At 50.9% G+C, this 20,475-nt stretch overlaps 1 protein-coding gene across 2 annotated transcripts in view; it reads left to right on the forward strand.

The window, feature by feature from the left end:
- ERICH3 (glutamate rich 3) overlaps positions 1 to 20,475 on the forward strand; it is a 554,163-nt gene that overhangs the window by 432,398 nt on the left and 101,290 nt on the right. For both annotated transcript variants that reach the window (XM_085602275.1, XM_085602276.1), the window contains exon 13: positions 3,339 to 3,473. In XM_085602275.1, coding sequence (XP_085458401.1) covers positions 3,339 to 3,473 — 135 coding nt within the window. The remainder of the gene's footprint in view (positions 1 to 3,338; positions 3,474 to 20,475) is intronic.

Raw genomic sequence — 20,475 nt, forward strand, 5'->3', positions numbered from 1 at the left:
GTATGTTACTGATCTCTGTGAACGTGGTACCATTTCAAGATAGCTGTGGACATCAGGGTTATATTGCAAACACAGAGAAGGTTAGGGCAAGTCATTGACTATGACTCGGGACAAGCCAGGTCTTCCCTGCTTTCCTGAATTCCAGGTGGCTTTCGGAGGTTCTTGTCTTTGCTGGAAGAAAGCTCCAATGTTTAGCTTGTTATATACAGAATCAGATCCCACCAATGTATTTCCGCTAGTACATACGCATGAGCCAGCCTGGAGTGAGGTGTTTTCTTCTAAGAATAGCTTTATAGATTAAAAAGTAATCTTTGCCATCAATGACCATTTGTGTAATGCACATGGTCTTCAAAGTTTAACACTTGGTGATGGGACTTCAATGAAGTGCTTTTAAGGCTTTGAGCTGTGGTTGTATAGATGAGTGTTTCACAACTGCCTTGCTGCACTAATACGGATCCTTTGTAATTGTCACAGTAATGACAGTGAACCACCTCGTAGAGTAATTTTGCATAGTCAAGACATGGCACAAGAACAAGAGAGGTGGTCTCCCAGACCTACTGTGTGAATCTAAGAGGGGGGACAATTCCCGCTTGGTTTGCATGGTACAGAAGGTATTTTTTGTGACCTGCTTTTTTTGGGGAACTGCAGAAAGATTTTAAACTATGATCACTCTCAGGTTTCTCACTTGTTTAGATGCTGTTGAATGTTGATGGTGCTCCAAGTTCCTTGGGCCAGACTGATGAGGTGCGATAATTCTTCCAATCTCCACATGTTAGGACCCATGCTTTTGATGAGTTAAGCTTAAGGTGAATAATGAAAATGTATTAGTCAATTACTCGCAGTGGCATAATCTTGATCTGCAAGGTTCCATGTAATTTCCAGTTTTAGAATGCTCTGAGTTTCATTGGCGTGTTTGTAGTATATAAGCTTGAAGGAATTGCTGAGACCAGAGGGTGAACTAAATTAGATATTAAAGAGAAATGGAAGATGTTTGATCTTTGAGGTACTTTCACCTTGATATTGAAAGGTGAAGTATGCGTGAAGCAAGATGATGCTAGATTTGTCACAGACGGAAGAAGAGATCCAGTCGGGGTACTTCCATTAATGCCAATTTCCTGTAGTCTCTCTAGTAGGGAGTGGTGGTGAACTTGTTTGAATGCAACAGAAAGGTCCAGTAGAAGTGCTTCATCACCTTTCCTGTCCAAGTGAACTTCAGAACATCTCTCTCGCAGATCATTTTAATCCCATTACTCTTCCAGGGCAGAACCCATTTTGATGATCTGAGAGCAAATTTATTCCTCATTGAAGTTTTTGATATGAATGCTGCCCTTTCACAATGTTTCCTAAGTTGCAAGTTGCTGAGTTGTGATTTTTCTTGATGAATGGCCTTATGTAAGTTGTCCTGAGTTCTCAGTAAGAAGTTTTGCCTATATGGAATATTGCTATCCCTGGGGCTGCTGCAGCATTACATAGGATTGTGTTCTTGAATGATTGTTGTAGACAGGGGTCTAAAGGAGAAACAACGTTGTGATAGTGAGGTGAAATTCTAGCTACCAAGAATCCAAGATTATCGCTATTTCACATGAAGTTCTAAAATGATAGCTTTGGCTAAATATTGGTCTCTTACATACTTACCTATGTAGTTAAAAGAGATTGTGGACTCTTTGTAGGGGTGCACTTCATGGTGTGAATTTCTGTGAGAAGCCAGTCTATGCGTTTTTCTACCCATCCTTCTATGCCATTACTCCTTCACAGCCTAATTATTGAGATTATATATCTCATCTTTCAGCAGTTATTTGTCACTCTTCACCACTTTAGGATAAAAAGAAAATGCTGAACCCAAATCGCATCATATGGTGGTAACCATGCAACAAAATTCGGAAATTCTTAAAAACGTAAAAGACGCTTCCACTTCAAGGCCACCAGGATATTAATAATCGTCTGTGCCTCTGGCCCTGAACTTAGGCTGGGCCCTGGCTTAGATGCGCACCAGTGTTAGAACTGAATTTGTTTGCAATCATGGCCCATACACTACAGCATTTTTCTCATTTAAAGAAAAACAATATCTCAAGTTCATACAAGAGAACATTGAACTGCAAGCTCCATTTCAAACTGAAGTTGTGGTATTTCAGAAAATATGTGTGCCCTGAAACACTCTCAAAACTGTGATATCCTAGTGACTTCTCCAAATGAAGCACACTGGCAAAAAATGTTTTAAAAAGATTTAGATGCAGTTTCATCACACTTGACCCTTATTTTCATATTTTAAAACCAAATAAGGAAGTCATCCAGCACAGCTAATGTACTTTCTTGTTTAGATTGTACTGTGATAGTGTTGTCTTTATACCTTAATGCTAACAATCATTTGAATTGAAATCGGATTACACTGAGTATTTTAGGAGGATGTGGCAGTCTGAAGTCAATGACAGAAAAGTGGTACCAGCCCTAAAGACTGGCTTAAAGATTTTAAATTACCGAGGGTTTATTGCAAGCACCTGGAGAATATCCCATTAAAAACATATGTCAGTAAGTATATTTATTTTAACAGAGATTGCTTAACTTCTCTTTTCTTACTATCCTGACATTCTTGGATCTCTTCATCTGCTTTTTATTGACCAGAACCTTACTAACCATCACATTTGTTTGCTTTCTTTTAAGTCTGTAGAATAATTGTAAAGAAAACTAGGATATCATTAATAGCAGACAAAATATCATGCTGCAAGAAAATGTATATTAAAATGTATTTTATTTCTCATGATTTGCATTAACTGATAGCACACCATTATAACTTTATCACTTCTAAAGGATTCTGAGCTCCAAGGAGCATGGCTCAAAGTAAACCTTACTACTAGGTTGAGGTGGTAAACCTTTCAACTCAAAATTCTGTCTGGAAAATTCACTTTTTGCTGCATATATTTGTGTCATTCATAGCAGTTTTGCAACTATTTGATAATGTATTCCCACTTCATGCTGGATGAACAATGCTAAATGAGCAGTAGGAAGCAAGACAGTGTATTTCGTTGAGATATTACTGGAAAAATACATTGATTGCCTAATCACTCATTTTCAATTTACATATTAACAGACCAACTCTAGCCTACCCTCCACTCTGATTATGTGTGTAACCTCTGCATGCTTTTGATCAGGATTTCTCTGCATGCTTTCGATGTTCATGTTGCTGCATGAAATCTTTTTTAGTTTACAGCTGTGTTCTCTAAACATACTGAGGATTTTAATGTGTTATAATGCAGTTTTACTAAAGGGTGATTTTAATGAACCTTGATCATTACTTACAATATGAAATTTCCGTTCCCTTTTTTGTGAATCCTTATTTCAAGATTCCAAGTCAATTCAAGAGAAAATTGCAGAGGCAATTGAAAACACACAGATTCTCAGTGCTGAGCCAGAACCCAGTGACTCTAGTACAGATGAGGAGGATAATCTGATAAGTACTGCTCATGAAAATAATGAAGGTAAGCTCAAGGAGACATATTTCTGTATTTGAGAGAAGTGGATGCCCTGGTGAATGAATGGCGTCACTTTTATTCAGATTAGTGATATAGCTGCATGTTTCTTAATATAAACTTTGAATTGCAAATACATAGGTGGCATAACTTGCTGACAAGACATAGTTAAATATTGTAGGAAAGTAGATTATTATTTAGGATATTCAAGTGTCCATCTAAACGGAAAAGGCCATCCTTTGCTAAAAAAAACATGCTAAATCCCTGGTAATGTGACACAAAGTAGTCAGACTTAAATCAAAGTCAATTTGCAAAGTAAATAAGCAGTGCTGAAACAGTACAAAAAGTCTCATAAAACTCAATCATGCTCCACAACCAATTTTAAATATAAAGATACAAGTTTATGACAAAAATCCAATTAAGGGAACCACAGATATACATTTTTGAAGAATTAAAGTGAAAAAGCAGCAAGAAAAATGAAGCAACCAATGTAAGTCACAGTAAGTAATGGTTGCAGTAGACCAGGAATAAAGTGCAATTTAGGGAACCGTGATTGACCTCAAGTCAGATACCTCAACTGGACTGATCCCAGTGAAAGCCTGGGAGTCAAAAGTTTGAAAAGGCTTCTAAGTCCTGATTCAGAAAGTGAATTGGTCACTTTTTGATAAAAAATTGTGACATTTCTTCTAAGTCCCATTGCATAATGGGACTTTGTCAATATTTGAGATACCGCCTTGTAACCGAAGGCCGGGTATCTGAAGCAGGTTGGTCCCGCTGGAGATCTGGAGCTTTTCAGGTTTGTTGCTGAAAATGTTCTAAGGGCCTTACTAAGAGTTTGGCGGCCCATGGACCACCAGACTTGTGAAGGTATGGCGGTCCAGCCACTGCTGCACTAGTGGACCAACCACTGTATTATAAGTTTGGAGTTGGACCGCCATTTGACAGCCGCAACTGCTAGGGAACCGCGTTCCCTGGTCCTGGCATGGTGGTCAGGGGTCAAAATATGATGGTAGTGCTGCTACGGCACCACAAAGCATATTTTGAGTTTCCCGACCGCCAGCCTTACATGGCAGTCAGCACAGCCATGTAAAATCTGCCAGTGGGAAAACACAGGGGTCCTACAGGGCCTCCCTTGCCCCATGCAGGTAGATGCATGCAGGGAGGCACATGTTGTGCCCCCCTGTGAAGACATCTCCTAGTTACAACACTGCATGGACTTCATAGTCCATGCCATGCTGGAACGCGATGTGTCTTTCCCATGGCGGGGTAGTATTAACGGCTCATTGTGCCTTTTTACTGCAATGCTGCAGGACCTCCATGCTTCCAGCCTGCCAGACACGTAATAAGGCACTTAGTCCCAACTCAGAATGGGACTTAGGTTTGGAGGTGCAGAGATCTCTGCACAGGATGAAGCTCAGATCCAATCCCATGAAGAGGTACTTCCAGTTAGATACTTTTTCCATCAGGTACCGCTGAAGCTCTGAAAGAAAGGTTTTTTGAATTTCCCAAACTTTCTTCTCATGCCCAAATAACCACAGGAGTATAACTCTCCCCAGGACCTCATAAGAAAGCACATAGAGACTCCCAGGATATTAAGCAGAGGCAAAGAGTATGGACCAGTTGCCACTGGTTCACTGTGATTCTACACAGGAATGCTCTTTTCAGCTTTTTGTGTTAATGGAGCTACCCAAAAGACCCCTCTTGTAATCCTTGGAGATCTTTCTTGTCTTTGATTTCAAGTGGAAGGGGTTTAGGCTCCTCAGGTCTTTTTCACAGGTCACAAATGACAAATGCAGCAGGATCAGCCCACCTGTTATTTTTTCACAAGTCCAGCAGTATTCTGAGGAATGCTGTGTGAGGATTAAGCTTTGAGCGTTTCACCAGCTTGTAGGTCAAGGGCAATTTAAGTAACACCTAGTCCCTCTGACCAATGAAGTAAATTCTCCCAGGCCCTGGCTTACCTAAATTTTCAGAAGTTCCTGTTTGCTTTTCTGCAAATAGGCCCAAAATGTTATGCGTCAGGGCAAATTCAAGATGACCAAAATCTTCAATCACACTAAACTTGAGCTCTGTGAACTGGTGGTGTGTCAAGGAGTGTGCTATGGAAAAGTACTAGTGACCTTCTACATCTAACACAAAAATCTAGCTCGAAGCAGGCACTTAACCAACAACATGAAATGAGACAGAAGTCCAGTAAGACAAAGCAGGGTCCTTCAGTAAACAAACAGCAGCTGCACACAAATTGTGATCTGGACATTTTTGATCCCTTAGAAAGGAGTTTAAGGTTTTACATGAGCCTCAGACAGGTCTGTAATGCAGGGTTTGTACTATTGTGCCAATAGGAGGGGCAGCAGCCCCCAACCTGAATATTCTGCATCACACCTGCCATTCAGGTCAACCTGTAAATCAGCACAGTTTATTGTGTGGCTCCTGGAAGGAATTCCACACCACTTGAAGGCAGGGCTTCAGCTGCAGACAATGGGCATTAGTATGACTCTGGCAGTCTTCCAATGGGACCGCCACTGTGGTGGTCCAAGGAAGACTGCCAAGGCAATGGTGAGCCTGCCCGCCAGATTATGAGTTTAATCCAAGGTGAGCGGGTGATGCTGTGGCGGTCTCATGACGGTGGCTGTGATAGGCTCATAGGAGAGCCTAAATAGCATACTGCTGCCATGAGATACCTGCAGCACGTTCCTGCATGGTGTGGCATGCATAGTGTCGTGCATGCCACACCATGCAGAAATAAGGGTGCAATACCCGGGGGGCACAACATGTGCCTTACCGCACACACTCCCAGGCCCAGATTCAACTGGGGTCCCTGTTAGCCCACCCCCCTCACCTGCATGTCCACCTCAGTTTTCATAGCAGGGTCACTGCTATGAAAAGGGCCATGGATATACAGGTTTTATATGCTCAGCGGTGCCGGCATGGGCACTGCCAGCATATTCAGCCTGTTTGCAGATGGCTGCCGCAGTGGAAACCTTGATCCTGGTGAAGGTGACAGTCTTGTGGCGGATCCAGGCCCGCCGTACTTGTAATAAGGCCCTTTGTCCAAATAGCCTGCAATGGCTCGTGCAAGTAAATTCAATGTTTCTGATGGATGAATTAGACTTTTTTAAAACAGAAAACATTTTTGAATGTTTTCTTCTGGATAATGCAGAAATAGTGATTCAATCTGCTTTACTAATTTTTCATATATGAACAGCAAACCCCAAATACAGCGAGAATAACTTATGCTGATTTATTCACTGTAGGCACATGTTAACATTAATCTAGGCATGTAATTCTTCAAGGCACAATGCCCCCTTCCTTGTGGGCAACTAGGTAATTTTAGGAGTGACTCGCTTGGAATTGAAAATCAGGTTTTTAGGTCTGTAAAACAGTTTATTTTTACAGGTATGTCTGCAAAAGCTGAGCGTTTGCAGGCTGCAGAGGACCAGTTCTCAGTGGAGGTCTGTGTCATGTTTTCAGGGCCACAAGTTGCAAGGCAAAATAAGGTGCTTCAGTCCACAAGTGATAGTTAATTTTACATGCCATAGGTGTAGTCTTTACTCCATATACAATGGCTTCATAGTAACATTAAATATGCCAAATGGTAGCTTATGCAATTGTGACATTTGTAGGGGTCAGAGCACATACACTGCACATTGGATAGCAGTGTCTCAGCTTTAGAGTTCAGAATTGCCAGCATATGAGTTCCCCCACAAAATGAGAAACTGGGGTGACCATCCAACAAGGGGTCTCTTGCATCAAATACTAATACAAATGTATAACCCTTTACTGCTTGTTAGAGCCCCATGCATTGTGTGACATAAACTGACATGCTATTGATTTCCAGAGATAGAGATAGGGATGGAGATACTACAACTCATGTTACAGACCTGTTCATGACCACTCTTTTTTCATCCTAATACTAAGTTGCAGATATTTGACCATACTACATTATAGTGTGAAAGGGGCTTCCAGCTGCAAAGTGAAATGTAGACAAAACAACTGCCCATGGGTGGCGTGCATTATGTATAGGAATAAGATAAACATTTCTGCAGGGGCTTCACTCCCCCAAGCACACAAAAATAAATAAAAACACCACAAGCTCTTGTTCTTTTCAAACTATATTTACTGGTAGTGTAAAGACAGTCTTGATTCAATGAATATCCGTTACGGGAGTATCTAGAAAAAGGTACCACAGCCTTCCAAATGCAATTCATTTCTATGAGCGAATGTATTGTTAGTGAGCGAATTGCAGCTGCAACTGCTTCCCATATATGCGGATGGTGAGAAATTGGGTTGTTGGTTGAATGGTGGGGGACCCAGGCTCAAGCAACATCCACAACCCCTGTCGGGGTCAACCACAAAAGTCACAAATTAACCTATGCTTAACCCACTGGTAACTTGGCGCAAAGCAGTCAGGCTTAACTTAGAGGCAATACGTAAACTATTTATACAGCACACAGTAATAAAGTGAAAACACAAGAAAATATCAAACCAATTTAGAAATCTAAACTACATTTGAATAAAGTACTTGACACCAAAATGACAAAAATCCAATTAGAAGAACTGGATTTATGAATATTTGTAATGTTTAATGTAAAAACTAATGCCTATAAGATCAAAGTGTCAACCGCTGATATCTAGTTGTGCGTGACTGGGTCAAAGACGAAAAATGTAGCTGACCACGATGGAGCGCGGGTCAGATATAAAGAGTGGATTGAGACCAGTCAGCACTTACTTTCAGACTTAGAAGAAATTCTGAGAAAGTGTTTTGAAAATGTAAAGTTAATCAGGGCTAGGCTGCAGGCGGTGTCTGAGCTGAGTACATCATCATTGGGGAGCTGCTACATGAAGCCAAGGTGAAGATATCTTCATTTAGACTCAGCCATTTTTTTGGAAGTTGAAAATTTCCAGAGGGACAAGGCTGAAGGCTGGAGCCAATGCAAGTTCCACGAGGCTGCAAATTCCTTTGGTGAAGAACCGCTGAGCAGGATTTGCTGCTGTGGAAAAGAATGTGGAGCTGCCCTGAAGTCAGGCCGATGGGCGATGCATCTTGGGTGGATAGACAAGCAGGTTGGTCCAGGTCTCCTCTCAGTTTTCAAAGCAGTTTTTAGCCACTCAATTTCTAAGACCCAATTATTGGCTATCTAGTCACCTTTAGCACCGCCACCAAGGGTCTAGGACTAGAGGTGCACCACTTGGTAGGCTAGGACTCACTCAGGATGGGTCCACGTGTGGGTACATGATGATTGGAGCCTTTTTGTGTCCCTCAGGCTCTGATCAGGAGGCCAGCCAATTATCCGTGGGGGTCACTCTGGTAGTCCTGGGTTCAGCTATAGAACAGGTCTCAAGCAGCAGGTCAGGCCTCAGAGGTTTCAAGGCAGACTTCAGGCAGAAAAGCATTCCATCCAGGTGCAGCAAGGCAGTCCCCTAAAGTAAACACAGGCCGCAGCTGCAAACAGTCATATCCTTCTGCAGGTCCGAAAATTGAACTGAAGAAGGGATCTGTGAGTCCCAGGTGCCTCCTTTGATGTAGGAGAAGTTTCTAGAGAATTCTGTTTTAAGTGGTTGCATTTTCCTGCTTATCCTCTCCAGACAAAACACACAAGATGATGGATGGAATGTTGCACATTGGCAAAACATTCACCCCCAGTCACAGATCTGGGTTTAATCCATCGTTATTTTGCTCACCACGCCACCCCAGTTCAGACATGGCCATATGCAAATCAGTCTTCACCCTGTGCCTCATGGGAAAAGTCCAGCCCGAACTGCCAAGCCATGTCTTCCCTGGACCGGAATCATGCATCCTAGGACCGGTTTCGGGGTTTCACCCCTCTTCAGCCAGGATAGCTTGACTCCAGTGGTGTAGTGAGCACGGGACCCACGTCTGCGCATACCCTTCCCACATAGGGTGAACAGCAAAACACACAGGATGATGGACGGAATGTTGGTGAGCAAAAAAACGATGGATTTAGGCCCAGATCTCTGTACTAGGGTGAATTTATGACATTGTTCCGCATTCTGTCCATCAACTGTTGTTTTTCCATTTGTCACCCCGAGTGGGACGGGTATGCCTAGACGTAGGTCCCGTGCTCTCTATGCCACTGGAATCAAGCTATCCTGGCTGAAGAGGGGTGAAACCCCGAAACCGGTGCTAGGATGCTTGTTTCCAGTCCAGGGAGGACCTGGCTTGGCAGTTCGGGCTGGACTGTTCCCATGAGGCACAGGGTCAAGACTGATTTGCATATGGCAGGGCTCAAACTGGAATGGCATGGTGAGCAAAAAAAAACATGGATTTAGGCCCAGATCTCTGTACTGGGGTGAATGTATGACATTGTTCTGCATTCTGTCCATCAACTGTTGTTTTTGCATTTGTTACCCCGAGTGGGACGGGTATGCCTAGACGTAGGTCCTGTGCTCTCCATGCCACTGGAATCAAGCTATCCTGGCTGAAGTGGGGTGAAACCCCAAAACCGGTCCTAGGATGCTTGTTTCCAGTCCAGGGAGGACCTGGCTTGGCAGTTCGGGCTGGACTGTTCCCATGAGGCACAGGGTCAAGACTGATTTGCATATGGCTGGGTTCAAACTGGAATGGCATGGTGAGCAACAAAACGATGGATTTAGGCCCAGATCTCTGTACTGGGGTGAATGTATGACATTGTTCTGCATTCTGTCCATCAACTGTTGTTTTTGCATTTGTCACCCCGAGTGGGACGGGTATGCCTAGACGTAGCTCCCGTGCTCTCCATGTCACTGGAATCAAGGTATCCTGGCTGAAGAGGGGTGAAACCCCGAAACCGGTCCTAGGATGCTTGTTTCCAGTCCAGGGAGGACCTGGCTTGGCAGTTCGGGCTGGACTGTTCCCATGAGGCACAGGGTCAAGACTGATTTGCATATGGCTGGGTTCAAACTGGAATGGCATGGTGAGCAAAAAAACAATGGATTTAGGCCCAGATCTCTGTACTGGGGTGAATGAATGACATTGTTATGCATTCTGTCCATCAAATGTTGTTTTTGCAATTGTCACCCTGAGTGGGACGGGTATGCCGAGACGTAGGTCCCGTGCTCTCCATGCCACTGGAATCAAGCTATCCTGGCTGAAGAGGGGTGAAACCCTGAAACCGGTCCTAGGATGCTTGTTTCCAGTCCAGGGAGGACCTGACTTGGCCGTTCGGGCTGGACTGTTCCCATGAGGCACAGGGTCAAGACTGATTTGCATATGGCTGGGTTCAAACTGGAATGGCATGGTGAGCAAAAAAACGATGGATTTAGGCCCAGATCTCTGTACTGGGGTGAATGTATGACATTGTTCTGCATTCTGTCCATCAACTGTTGTTTTTGCATTTGTCACCCCGAGTGGGACGGGTATGCCTAGACGTAGGTCCCGTGCTCTCCATGCCACTGGAATCAAGCTATCCTGGCTGAAGAGGGGTGAAACCCCGAAACCGGTCCTAGGATGCTTGTTTCAGTCCAGGGAGGACCTGGCTTGGCAGTTCGGGCTGGACTGTACCCATGAGGCACAGGGTCAAGACTGATTTGCATATGGCTGGGTTCAAACTGGAATGGCAGGGTGAGCAAAAAAACAATGGATTTAGGCCCAGATCTCTGTACTGGGGTGAATGTATGACATTGTTCTGCATTCTGTCCATCAACTGTTGTTTTTGTATCCTCTCCAGACTCCAAACTGACTGCATGAACAATTCAAGGGTGACAGGTTCTTTGTGTGAAGGCAGAGCCCAGCCTATTCATTTGCAAGTGGGGCTATGCCCAGCTCACTCCCCATTCTGCCAGTTGATGGACCATCCTTGTCACACCTAATCCCTCTGTTGTGTGGCTGTCTGCGAAGAATAAACAAAGTCCAATTGCCAACTACATCCAGTCATGTGACCCAGAAGCAGGCTGCATACACCAAATAGTTAGGGCAGGAAAATGCTAACTTTATAAAAAGTGGCATTTTTAAACTTGTAACTTAAATTCTGACTTTACCATTAAAGAGGATTTTTCTATTTGAAGTTTCTCAGACACTAAGGTGCCGATTCTGATCCTGGAAAAACCGGGTACGAACCGTCGGTCGGAGCGTTTTCTCCGTCCGACTCGTACCCGGGAAAAAAACATTACAAACATGGAAGTACGATTCGCACGGAAATACCATTTCCGTACGAGTCGTACAAAACACCGACCGACGAAAATATACATACAAATGTGATCCGGGGAAAGCGCAGACGTGACGTCGGGACGCTTTCAGGCAGCGTTTCACGAACCAGGAAGTACGAACCGCACCGACGTCACCCCGCACGGATAAATTTCTCCGCCTGCCAAAAACTGCCGGGAAATCAGGACGATGCACGCAAGGAGCACCTGTACGCGACGGACAGCCATGGACCCGAACCTACGCGTCATCCCAGCCCTCATAGCAGTCCACCTGCTCTACAGGAACCGACGCAGACGCCGCAGAAGGTCAGAACAACACCCAGGGGCAAAGGAGGGGTGGTCAGGGGCAGGACACAAAACCCCCACCCAAGTCACAAATCATACATGCCCTGGGCATACCTGACCTTCAGGGCCTGGTCACTTCGAGGGGGTGGGGGCGTGTCCAGCAACGGAAGTGGATGTACAAGCGAACCGGCAACACAACAAGTCTGGTACGTACCGTACCCACGCCTTAAGAGCGTGGGTACGAGTCATACCACGCCCACCCCTATGTCACCCCAATAATGGCGGTACGGCCCGTACCCATGTTCCAAAGGCCTGGGTACGGGTGCACCCCCACCCGTGTATGTACAGCGTGTACCAACACCCCAACAGTGCATGTACGGACCGTACCACCACCCGTGTATGTAGGGACCGTACCCACACCCGCGTACGTATGGAGCGTACCCCCACCCCAACAGTGTATGTACGGACCGTACCCCCACCCGTGTATGCATGGAGCATACCCAGACCCACGTATGTTCGGAGCGTACCCCCACCCGTGTATGTACGGACCGTACCCACACCCACGTACGTAAGGAGCGTACCCACACCCCAACAGTGTATGTACGGACCGTATCCCCACCCGTGTATGCATGGAGCGTACCCAGACCCGCGTATGTTCGGAGCGTACCCCCACCCGTGTATGTACGGACCATACCCACACCCGCGTACGTATGGAGCGTACCCCCACCCCAACAGTGTATGTATGGAGCGTACCCCCACCCCAACAGTGTATGTACAGACCGTACCCCCACCCGTGTATGTATGGAGCGTACATGGCCAGACACAGGAGGGGTGTGTGCAGAGTCCTCCCAGCAGTGCCCAGACACAGGAGGGGTGTGTGCCTATCATTCCCAGCAGTGCCCAGACGCAGGAGGGGTGGGTGCAGAGTCCTCCCAGCAGTGCCCAGACATAGGAGGGGTGTGTGCAGAGTACTCCCAGCAGTGCCCAGACACAGGAGGGGTGTGTGCAGAGTCCTCTCAGCAGTGCCCAGACACAGAAGGGGTGTGTGCAGAGTCCTCCCAGCAGTGCCCAGACACAGGAGGGGTGTGTGCCTCTCATTCCCAGCAGTGCCCAGACACAGAAGGGGTGGGTGCAGAGTCCTCCCAGCAGTGCCCAGACACAGGAGGGGTGTGTGCCTATCATTCCCAGCAGTGCCCAGACACAGGAGGGGTGTGTGCAGAGTCCTCCCAGCAGTGCCCAGACACAGGGTGTGTGCCTATCATTCCCAGCAGTGCCCAGACGCAGGAGGGGTGGGTGCAGAGTCCTCCCAGCAGTGCCCAGACACAGGAGGGGTGTGTGCAGAGTCCTCCCAGCAGTGCCCAGACGCAGGAGAGGTGTGTGCAGAGTCCTCCCAGCAGTGCCCAGACACAGGAAGGGTGTGTGCCTATCATTCCCAGCAGTGCCCAGACACAGAAGGGGTGTGTGCCTATCATTCCCAGCAGTGCCCAGACACAGAAGGGGTGTGTGCAGAGTCCTCCCAGCAGTGCCCAGACACAGGAGGGGTGTGTTCCTATCATTCCCAGCAGTGCCCAGACACAGGAGGGGTGTGTGCCTATCATTCCCAGCAGTGCCCAGACACAGAAGGGGTGTGTGCAGAGTCCTCCCAGCAGTGCCCAGACATAGGAGGGGTGTGTGCAGAGTCCTCCCAGCAGTGCCCAGACACAGAATGGGTGGGTGCAGAGTCCTTCCAGCAGTGCCCAGACACAGGAGGGGTGTGTGCCTATCATTGCCAGCGGTGCCCAGACACAGAAGGGGTGGGTGCAGAGTCCTCCCAGCAGTGCCCAGACACAGGAGGGGTGTGTGCCTATCATTCCCAGCAGTGCCCAGACACAGGAGGGGTGTGTGCAGAGTCTTCCCAGCAGTGCCCAGACACAGGAGGGGTGTGTGCCTATCATTCCCAGCAGTGCCCAGACGCAGGAGGGGTGTGTGCAGAGTCCTCCCAGCAGTGCCCAGACATAGGAGGGGTGTGTGCAGAGTCCTCCCAGCAGTGCCCAGACACAGGAGGGGTGGGTGCCTATCATTCCCAGCAGTGCCCAGACACAGAAGGGGTGGGTGCAGAGTCCTCCCAGCAGTGCCCAGACACAGGAGGGGTGTGTGCCTATCATTCCCAGCAGTGCCCAGACACAGAAGGGGTGGGTGCAGAGTCCACCCAGCAGTGCCCAGACACAGGAGCGGTGTGTGCCTATCATTCCCAGCAGTGCCCAGACACAGGAGGGGTGTGTGCAGAGTCCTCCCAGCAGTGCCCAGACGCAGGAGGGGTGTGTGCAGAGTCCTCCCAGCAGTGCCCAGACAAAGGAGGGGTGTGTGCCTATCATTCCCAGCAGTGCCCAGACACAGAAGGGGTGTGTGCAGAGTCCTCCCAGCAGTGCCCAGACATAGGAGGGGTGTGTGCAGAGTCCTCCCAGCAGTGCCCAGATGCAGGAGGGGTGTGTGCAGAGTCCTCCCAGCAGTGCCCAGACGCAGGAGGGGTGTGTGCAGAGTCCTCCCAGCAGTGCCCAGACACAGGAGGGGTGGGTGCAGAGTCCGCCCAGCAGTGCCCAGACATAGGAGGGGTGTGTGCAGAGTCCTCCCAGCAGTGCCCAGACACAGGAGGGGTGTGTGCTTATCATTCCCAGCAGTGCCCAGACGCAGGAGGGGTGGGTGCAGAGTCCTCCCAGCAGTGCCCAGACACAGGAGGGGTGTGTGCAGAGTCCTCCCAGCAGTGCCCAGACACAGGAGGGGTGTGTGCCTATCATTCCCAGCAGTGCCCAGACACAGGAGGAGTGTGTGCCTATCATTCCCAGCAGTGCCCAGACACAGGAGGGGTGTGTGCAGAGGCCCCCCAGCAGTGCCCAGACGCAGGAGGGGTGTGTGCAGAGTCCTCCCAGCAGTGCCCAGACACAGAAGGGGTGGGTGCAGAGTCCTCCCAGCAGTGCCCAGACACAGGAGGGGTGTGTGCCTATCATTCCCAGCAGTGCCCAGACACAGGAGGGGTGTGTGCAGAGTCCTCCCAGCAGTGCCCAGACACAGGAGGGGTGTGTGCCTATCATTACCAGCAGTGCCCAGACACAGGAGGGGTGGGTGCAGATTCCTCCCAGCAGTGCCCAGACACAGGAGGGGTGTGTGCAGAGTCCTCCCAGCAGTGCCCAGACGCAGGAGGGGTGTGTGCAGAGTCCTCCCAGCAGTGCCCAGACACAGGAGGGGTGTGTGCCTATCATTCCCAGCAGTGCTCAGACACAGAAGGGGTGTGTGCAGAGTCCTCCCAGCAGTGCCCAGACATAGGAGGGGTGTGTGCAGAGTCCTCCCAGCAGTGCCCAGACGCAGGAGGGGTGTGTGCAGAGTCCTCCCAGCAGTGCCCAGACATAGGAGGGGTGTGTGCCTATCATTCCCAGCAGCGCCCAGACCCAGAAGGGGTGTGTGCAGAGTCCTCCCAGCAGTGCCCAGACGCAGGAGGGGTGTGTGCAGAGTCCTCCCAGCAGTGCCCAGACGCAGGAGGGGTGTGTGCAGAGTCCTCCCAGCAGTGCCCAGACACAGGAGGGGTGGGTGCAGAGTCCTCCCAGCAGTGCCCAGACATAGGAGGGGTGTGTGCAGAGTCCTCCCAGCAGTGCCCAGACACAGGAGTGTGTGTGCCTATCATTCCCAGTAGTGCCCAGACGCAGGAGGGGTGGGTGCAGAGTCCTCCCAGCAGTGCCCAGACATAGGAGGGGTGTGTCCAGAGCCCTCCCAGCAGTGCCCAGACACAGGAGGGGTGTGTGCCTATCATTCCCAGCAGTGCCCAGACACAGGAGGGGTGTGTGCCTATCATTCCCAGCAGTGCCCAGACACAGAAGGGGTGTGTGCAGAGTCCTCCCAGCAGTGCCCAGACATAGGAGGGGTGTGTGCAGAGTCCTCCCAGCAGTGCCCAGACGCAGGAGGGGTGTGTGCAGAGTCCTCCCAGCAGTGCCCAGACGCAGGAGGGGTGTGTGCAGAGTCCTCCCAGCAGTGCCCAGACACAGGAGGGGTGGGTGCAGAGTCCTCCCAGCAGTGCCCAGACATAGGAGGGGTGTGTGCAGAGTCCTCCCAGCAGTGCCCAGACACAGGAGGGTGTGTGCCTATCATTCCCAGCAGTGCCCAGACGCAGGAGGGGTGGGTGCAGAGTCCTCCCAGCAGTGCCCAGACATAGGAGGGGTGTGTGCAGAGCGCTCCCAGCAGTGCCCAGACACAGGAGGGGTGTGTGCCTATCATTCCCAGCAGTGCCCAGACACAGGAGGGGTGTGTGCAGAGTCCTCCCAGCAGTGCCCAGACACAGGAGGGGTGGGTGCCTATCATTCCAGCAGTGCCCAGACACAGGAGGGGTGTGTGCAGAGGCCCCCCCAGCAGTGCCCAGACACAGGAGGGGTGTGTGCCTATCATTCCCAGCAGTGCCCAGACACAGGAGGGGTGTGTGCAGAGTCCTCCCAGCAGTGCCCAGACACAGGAGGGGTGGGTGCCTATCATTCCAGCAGTGCCCAGACACAGGAGGGGTGTGTGCAGAGGCCCCCCCAGCAGTGCCCAGACGCAGGAGGGGTGTGCGCAGAGTCCTCCCAGCAGTGCCCAGACACAGGAGGGGTGGGTGCCTATCATTCCCAGCAGTGCCCAGACACAGAAGGGGTGGGTGCAGAGTCCTCCCAGCAGTGCCCAGACACAGATGGGGTGTGTGCCTATCATTCCCAGCAGTGCCCAGACACAGAAGGGGTGGGTGCAGAGTCCTCCCAGCAGTGCCCAGACACAGGAGGGGTGTGTGCCTATCATTCCCAGCAGTGCCCAGACACAGAAGGGGTGGGTGCAGAGTCCTCCCAGCAGTGCCCAGACACAGGAGGGGTGTGTGCCTATCATTCCCAGCAGTGCCCAGACACAGGAGGGGTGTGTACAGAGTCCTCCCAGCAGTGCCCAGACACAGGAGGGGTGTGTGACTATCATTACCAGCAGTGCCCAGACGCAGGAGGGGTGGGTGCAGAGTCCTCCCAGCAGTGCCCAGACACAGGAGGGGTGTGTGCAGAGTCCTCCCAGCAGTGCCCAGACATAGGAGGGGTGTGTGCAGAGTCCTCCCAGCAGTGCCCAGACACAGGACGGGTGTGTGCCTATCATTCCCAGCAGTGCCCAGACACAGAAGGGGTGTGTGCAGAGTCCTCCCAGCAGTGCCCAGACATAGGAGGGGTGTGTGCAGAGTCCTCCCAGCAGTGCCCATATGCAGGAGGGTGTGTGTGCAGAGTCCTCCCAGCAGTGCCCAGACACAGGAGGGGTGTGTGCCTATCATTCCCAGCAGTGCCCAGACACAGGAGTGGTGTGTGCCTATCATTCCCAGGAGTGCCCAGACACAGAAGGGGTGTGTGCAGAGTCCTCCCAGCAGTGCCCAGACATAGGAGGGGTGTGTGCAGAGTCCTCCCAGTAGTGCCCAGACGCAGGAGGTGTGTGTGCCGAGTCCTCCCAGCAGTGCCCAGACACAGGAGGGGTGGGTGCCTATCATTCCCAGCAGTGCCCAGACACAGAAGGGGTGGGTGCAGAGTCCTCCCAGCAGTGCCCAGACACAGGAGGGGTGTGTGCCTATCATTCCCAGCAGTGCCTAGACACAGAAGGGGTGTGTGCAGAGTCCTCCCAGCAGTGCCCAGACACAGGAGGGGTGTGTGCAGAGGCCCCCCAGCAGTGCCCAGACACAGGAGGGGTGTGTGCAGAGTCCTCCCAGCAGTGCCCAGACGCAGGAGGGGTGGGTGCAGAAGCCCCCAGCAGTGCCCATGGAAAGAAAAAGGGTGGAGTACCCACAGATCCAATTGCCACAATTGTCAGTCAGGTGCACAAAGACCCTGCAGTACATGTAACACATGTGTGCGAGGCTGGGAGTACACATATGCATACTGCCTAAAAGGGAACATGTCCACATGAAGTCATGTCAACAGACTACATACACAAGTACAGTGATCACCAAGGATGCCAAGAATGATGCAGGTGGAGACATCGCTCTGCATGCATGGCCAAAGTTGAAGGGGTCCGTCACACACCCAGCTAATGTAGACACAGCTCAGCGCAACATATTGGAAACACCCTGCAGGGAAGATGTCAGGGTACACAGAGGAAGGAACACACCTTGGGACAATTTCACCATGCAGTAACTGCTTACATGAACAAAGAAACTTAGCTAACACCTTGTGATGGCACACAGATACCAGGGTCCCCCCTATGACCAGCACACCACTACATTTCCCACACACCCAACACATGATCACCACCCAAAATCATGGAGCAGCCCCACCAACAGCAATACCACAAAAGCAGTAGTGTTCTAAGGAAAACAAAATGGCTTTATTCAGCAGTATCAAAAAATGTTTGTGTGGATAAAGTTCCATATTTACAAAGCCCATAGGGCAGTCCATTAGTCACAGCTGGATGGGGGACACAGTGGGACGCATGTCCCCTAGCTTGCCTGCACAGTTCAGACCACCCTGTCTTCCACAGGGGGGGCATCATGTGGGGGATTAGGACCAGGCACCGCAGGGACAGGAAGGGCAAGGGCAGGCGATGTGGGTGCAGGGACGGAGGACTCCACCACAGGGGGTGGGGCAGCGCCAAAGGAGGTGGTGAGTGTTAGAAGGAGACCTCAAAGGAGCCCGGAGGGGGCCCTGACTATCCTGAGACCAACCCTCGAGGTATCGTAGCCGGGCACTGGCGGGAGACTCCTCAGGGGAGGAATCTCGTATCTAGGATCATACACTCGGCACCACACGACAAAGAGACACCACACCGGGAGTTCTTAGGAACAAATCTTTATCAGATCGGAGTTGTAGGATCTTTATGATCAGCATGGCAAATATATACAAGTGGAGCGCGGGCTCACAGAGTCTTGGAGGGGGTAGGAGGTAGCGGGACAGTGTTTGGGGATAGGGATCAAATGCAGGAGCGGACCCGGCGCGCAGCTCACAATCCTCGAGCTGGGGGATACGCTTGTCGTCGTCGGGGTCCGGCGGGACCAAGAGAGTCTGTGGGAGCCGCGAGTCACTCAGCAGGGCTCAAGCACAAGTTCGGAGGTCTTACGATCTTCAGGGAGCCACGAGTCACTCAGCAGGGCTCAAGCACAAGTTCGGAGGTCTTACGATCTTCAGGGAGCCGCGAGTCACTCAACAGGGCTCAGGTGTTTCCAAAGGCGAATCTGCCGGACAGTCCCAGAGCACCCCTTGTTATAGGACGACTCCTCTTTGATGTCCGGAGTCTGTGCAGGCAGGGGTCTTGTCACCTGGGGGGTCGCTTGTCGGGGTTTCCTGCCATTGTCTTTTGATCCTTTCAGGGCCGGGTCGGGAGGAGTCCCAGACACCCAGCAGGCGGAGAGCCAGCCCTCGGGGAGGCCTGCGGGCCGATCGAAACCCACCTTCCCAGAGGTGCGATGGAAACTGCTCCTCCCTCTCTCATCCTAATGGGAGCGCGATGTCCCCCAGCCGGAGTGGCGCCTCTAGGCCAGGGTCGCGCTGGGGCCGGGCGGCCATCATGGTGCATGAAGTGTGCACGCGGGCCCGGTGTGGCCGAAAGGAGGAAGGCCACGGACGGGGAAGTCCGGGTCGGGTGTGTGTGTTCTGGTGGGAAGGATCGGCTAGGCCGTGGGCTCGGGGGCTGCGTGAGGTGCATGGGTCAGGTTATGTGGTGCGGGGACAGGGATGGCTATGCTACGAGGCCGGGTCTAACACGCGTTCCCCCCAGCTGAAAGCCGGAGAGAACTACCCATCCTCTTGGGGGTTCTCTTCGCTGAGGCGGAAGAACCGGAAGAGGCCATCGGCGTTGGCGTGGTCAGTACCAGGGCGATGTTCCACGGTGAAATCCATCTCCTGGAGGGAGATTGACCACCGCAGTAGCTTGGGGTTCTCTCCTCGCATCTGCATGAGCCATCGCAAGGGCCGATGGTCGGTTTGGACCTTGAAATGGGTGCCGAACAGGTAAGGGCATAACTTCTTGAGGGCCCAGACTACGGCGAACGCCTCGCGCTCGATGGTGCTCCATCTCTGTTCTCTGGGCAACAGCCTTCGGCTGAGGAAGGCTACGGGCTGGTCTAGGCCTTGGTCATTCACCTGGGACAGGACGGCCCCAGTTCCATGCTTGGAGGCGTCCGTTTGTACCACAAACTCCTTGGAGTAGTCGGGAGCCTGAAGGACGGGGGCTGTGCACATGGCCGTTTTTAGGGCATCGAATGCCTCTTGGCAGGCAGGGGTCCACTGCACTTTCTTGGGCTGTTTCTTGGACGTGAGTCCCGTGAGGGGACCGACTAGGCTGCCGTACCCCCGGATGAATCTCCGGTAGTAGCCCGTGAGGCCCAGAAAGGCTCGGACCTCCGTTTGGGTAGTGGGGGGTTCCCAGGCTAGGATGGCGTCGATTTTGGGCTGTAGAGGGGCGACCTGGCCGCTTCCGACCTGGTGCCCCAGGTAGGTTACCGAACCTTGCCCAATCTGGCCCTTGCTGGCTTTCACGGTGAGGCCTGCCTGGCGCAGGGCGGTTAGCACCCTCCGGAGGTGCTGGAGGTGTTCACTCCATTCGGAACTAAAAACTGCGATGTCTTCTAGATAGGCAGAGC

Source organism: Triturus cristatus, chromosome 4_2 (assembly GCF_964204655.1).
Source record: "Triturus cristatus chromosome 4_2, aTriCri1.1, whole genome shotgun sequence".
Taxonomy (NCBI): domain Eukaryota; kingdom Metazoa; phylum Chordata; class Amphibia; order Caudata; family Salamandridae; genus Triturus; species Triturus cristatus.